This window comes from Misgurnus anguillicaudatus, chromosome 21 (assembly GCF_027580225.2).
Source record: "Misgurnus anguillicaudatus chromosome 21, ASM2758022v2, whole genome shotgun sequence".
Lineage (NCBI taxonomy): Eukaryota > Metazoa > Chordata > Actinopteri > Cypriniformes > Cobitidae > Misgurnus > Misgurnus anguillicaudatus.
The window spans coordinates 38,204,873-38,209,457 of record NC_073357.2 but is presented as its reverse complement, the minus strand read 5'-3'; the positions used below and the strand labels follow the sequence as shown (position 1 = coordinate 38,209,457).

At 37.1% G+C, this 4,585-nt stretch overlaps 1 protein-coding gene across 1 annotated transcript; it reads left to right on the top strand.

Annotated features, from left to right (window-relative positions):
• The first annotated feature begins 2,159 nt into the window (after positions 1-2,159).
• On the top strand, positions 2,160-4,379 carry LOC129445144 (low choriolytic enzyme). The gene is made up of 8 exons (XM_073859070.1): positions 2,160-2,216; positions 2,369-2,434; positions 2,677-2,820; positions 2,963-3,084; positions 3,208-3,382; positions 3,677-3,761; positions 3,858-3,982; positions 4,208-4,379. The coding sequence occupies exons 1-8, from the start codon at positions 2,183-2,185 to the stop codon at positions 4,216-4,218; spliced, it is 762 nt and encodes a 253-aa protein (XP_073715171.1). The 5' UTR covers positions 2,160-2,182; the 3' UTR covers positions 4,219-4,379.
• Positions 4,380-4,585: the final 206 nt, after the last annotated feature.

The following is a 4,585-nucleotide window of genomic DNA, read 5'->3' as shown; positions in this document are numbered from 1 at the left end:
TGCGCCTTTTTCTCTCAATGGCTTAATCTAGCAGAACGGAATTACGATATTGGTAACAGGAAGCTGCTGGCGGTCAGGCTGGCCTTGGGGGAGTGGCGCCACTGGTTGGAGGGGACCTCGGAGCCCTTCTTGGTCTGGGCGGATCATAAAAATCTCGAATACGTCCTTTCAGCCAGGAGGTTGATCCCCATCCGCCCCGCCGCACCTGATTTCCATTCATCCTGATTCGTTTGATTATTTAATCCTGCCCCGTCCTTCCCTCATTGCGAGTTCGTCACTATTGAGACCCTTGCCGTTTAATCTTGTCTAGCCTTGTCTAGTATTGTCTATTCTAGATTTGTTTGTTTTATTTTTCCTGCTATTACCTTTTCTCCGCTGTACTGTGTCATCCCCCAGGCTCCAGCGATCAATACTCCCCTGCCTTGTGCAGCCTCTGGCCATCGTCCGGCTTCAGCCTTTGTCCGCCCTGCCATCCTGTCTGTGACCCTCTTAGAGCTTTTGCTGCGTGCCAGCTTTCCCCCGCTGTGCCCTCCTCTCTCCTTGGCATTCCTTCACTGGCTCCTCAGTCCCTGCTTCTACGCCCAGCGAATATTTTTTGCCTGGCTCACACTCATGCTGGTTGTTTAAATAAAGACTCTGTTTCATGCAATTGAATCTGACTTTTGTCCCTTCCTGACAAAATAGAAATATAATAATACAGATTAAACGCACTAGAACAAGCAATCGGCTAAAGTACAGAATTCAGAGGAAAGCAAATAAAATACAGCAATTTTGAATGCTGTCCAGGTGCTCCTATGAAGCACTGCAGAATGAGGGAATTTTGCACCTGTTCTTTAACAACAAGGTTAAACAAATTAAACTTGATAAAGTTGCAATTTATCAATAAAATCCTTAATAGGTAATTGGATCCAGGTTTCGCTCTAAGATGTGAGATCTTTACAACTTGCTGAACCCTTCATGTTTTCTCCCACACAATTTAAGCTGTATTATCAGTATCTTTTTATTCTATAATGATTGCGTCTGACATGTTTTCTTTCTTATCAACTTACATGGTAAGGGAATTTCACACCTGTTCACACCAAGGTTATACAAATCTCATCATGAAAAAACACATCATAATTCCTGTTTTTTCTGGAGTGAGCTTTATCACTATCGTTTAGTTTATGTCAGCATTTCCTATTGCCCATATATGTAAATGTCATATACATGCAGCCTCACATGAGGGTATAAAACATTTTGCGGCTGCAGTGGTGCAGCCACAAAATCTAAGGTTTGGAAATCTAAGGTAAGAGAAATGCTGTGTTTCTCCTATTGCGAACTGTTTTAATATTTTAGAAAATTGTTAATGCCAGTAAGAGCTGAAGGAAGGGCACATAACTTTAACTAATTAAAAAAATATGTCATCTATAATTTTAAAGTAACACATAAGTCAACAGAAATCATGCTGGGGTGCGTTTCCCGAAAGCATATGGTCGCAAGTTCTTTCGTTACAAATAGAGTTCAATGGTAGCAACGACCATAGTTAGCTAACAATGCTTTTGGGAAACGCACTCCTGAATATTACTTCATTTGAGTATGTTTGGTTAATAATTTGAGCGTTAGTTCCAGGCTGTTTTTTATTATTATTTTAAACATCTTTGTCTTTAACCACATTTTATACAATGTCCTTATTATCTTTAGACCGTTTCCGAGACAGGGTTTAGATTAATTCAGGACCAGACCTTAGTTATATTAGAATTTTTTTACAAACATACAAAAAACAATACTGGTGTGCATCTTGAAACAAAACAACGGTCCCAAAATATGTTAAGATATGTCAGTGCAAGATGTTTTTAAATTAAGGCATGCGGCTCAAAAATGCATTTTAGCACCCAGTGTCATTTAAGATAGTAAATATTTTGGTATAAGGGATGACTAAACATTTTTCAAATCAAACTGATGTGCTGTGGTTTTGTCTAAGGTCTTTGGCTGCTATGTTGACCAAGGTGACCTTTGGCCTTTTGGCCCTGCTGCTGGTCTTCTCTGTTGAAGGGAAGGTATGTATGTGCTTAGACTTACAAACATTTATATTGCTGAATTGCAAATAAAGCATGCAAAAAAGATTGTTTTTCTCCATATAATAATGACAAATATAAAAAGACTTCAGTGAATCTTTCAATGTTTTTTTTTATGTTGTAATTATATGTGGTGTTTTGGCAAACGTCATATGCAGCCTGGTAAGTCAAATTCTCCAGCAGCTCAGATGATATAAATGAGAATATTAAAAGCTTTGATATGAAACATTAAACTTAAAATAGATTTTTGCATTCATCATTAACTGATAGAGTAATGGTGCATTACTGAATGGCCTGATGTGTTTTAATAATAGTTATTGAGGAGAATGCTGCTGACTTGCCTGTGGGTGAACTGTTGCATAGAGCCAACAGAGGCATCGGTAAGCATACATCACACACTTAACAACATACATCAATACAGCACAGGTACACCAAAACTATTTTATGATTCACATCATTTTGTTGTATGTGTGATAGATTCATTGTTTCTTTATCTGTGCTATTTCAACATTAATACTTAGATCAGTAAATCAACAATAACAAACAATTTTCATCCTGCAATTTTTTCTTTCTCAAATAATGTATTTAGATCACAGTTCATACATTTTTGTTTCTGTTTTAGTTCCTGGACCTGATGAGCCCACGCTAATAGATGATATTGCTGTGAATGAAAAAAATGCTGATCCCTGCACGGCCAACGATTGCCTCTGGAACCAGTCTGGCGACGGCAATATCTGGATACCTTATGTCATTGCCGACCACTACTGTACGTTCCTAATATAAAAGTGTATGTTTCCTCTCAAAGACCAAAGAATAAAATATGAGGGGATTAGAGAGTGCTAGAGTTTAGAGTAATCAGTGCAATGCAAGTGTAAAGTTAAAATCTAATAAGTAACCTCTGCTCTCAGCCTCCAGTGAGAAAGAGATCATTAAGCGTGGTCTGGACTCTTTCACTGATATCTCCTGTGTTCGTTTCTTCCCTCGTAACAATGAGAGAGACTACATCAGCATTGAGTCCCGCAGTGGATGCGTAGTAGACAATATCACACTAAAAGTGCATCATCAAAAGAAAAAAAGAGAAGCAGAATTCCAATCAGTATAAGAATGAAATTTTGACAAGAAAATGAATGCATTCATTTGTCCTTACAGATGCTATTCATATGTTGGTCGTCAGGGTTACGGCCAGGTTCTGTCTCTGGCTCGAAGTGGCTGTATTTACCACAGTACTATCCAGCATGAGCTGCTCCATGCACTTGGCTTTAACCACGAGCAAACCCGCAGTGACCGCGACAGTTACATTAAAATTGTCTGGGAGAACATCCTAGAAGGTACATTGATACATGCACTGTAAAAAATGTGCAGCTGTTTGCCACTAACTTACTTAAGATTTAAGTCTTTGTCCTTACAGAATCAAACTATAAAATAACTGCCTCATGCAAAGCATGTTTTTTTCTTCAGATTTTGGTTCCCAGAATGCTTTGCGTGTTGCCAGTAAATAACATAAATTTAAATCTACAGTTGTCAGAAATACTGTTATTTCTACAGAAATTATCAAATTACATTAAGTCTTAAAGTCTCTTAGATTTCTGGCGGGATAAAGTGATGTCATGTTTGCTCCTCAGACAAAAAACACAACTTTAACAAAATTGACACCCTAAACCAGGGAACTTCCTATGACTATGGTTCTGTGATGCAGTACGAGAGATAAGATAATTTTGGCTTAAGACGAGATATGTGTTTTCTGTAAGTAAGATGTTACAGATTGTAGATTGTTTCTAACTGTACCCTTTGAATCATCAGATATGCTTTCTCAAAGAATGGCAATCCCACTATGGTCCCTATTCCAAACAGCAATGTTCAGCTGGGAGGAGCTACTCAGATGAGCCAGAATGACATCAACAGACTCAACAGACTGTACAATTGTAAAAGTAAAAAAATTATAATTTTTGTATGAGTTTTGTTTGTTAAACAGTAAGGTTATCGTTAAATACTATTATCCTCCTTTTCTTTATTCACATAACATTACTTAATGAATGATAATAGGGGATTTATGATGGTTATTCTTACTGATCACAAAATGTTTTCCACACAGCTATAAAACTTTTCTAAGGATATGTTTTAAATTGACCCTTGATGATTGTTTTATTTTTTAGGTAGACCTTAACAGTGCCCTCCACCCTGACATGCATGAAGGAAAACATACAGAAAAAATCGAAACTGCCCTGTCTCTCTGATGGGTGTTGTTTGTGCTTAAACGGCATCACTTTATCAGTTTGTAATAAGTAAAATAACACCTTAATAAAGCTTTAATGACAGAGAACATCATACTCTTTGTTGTCATCCTGACTGTACAAGTTTCTGCAGTGAAATTTAACATTTGTTAAAAATGAATAAATAATATTTAGCATTGTTTATATTTAACATTTCAGAAATGTAATCTTATTTCATGTGTGATCTTTTAAACATTTTACGTTTTTAAAAGAAACATTATGCTGATACTCTCTTTTTTCAAGCCATAGGCTTCTCTTAAC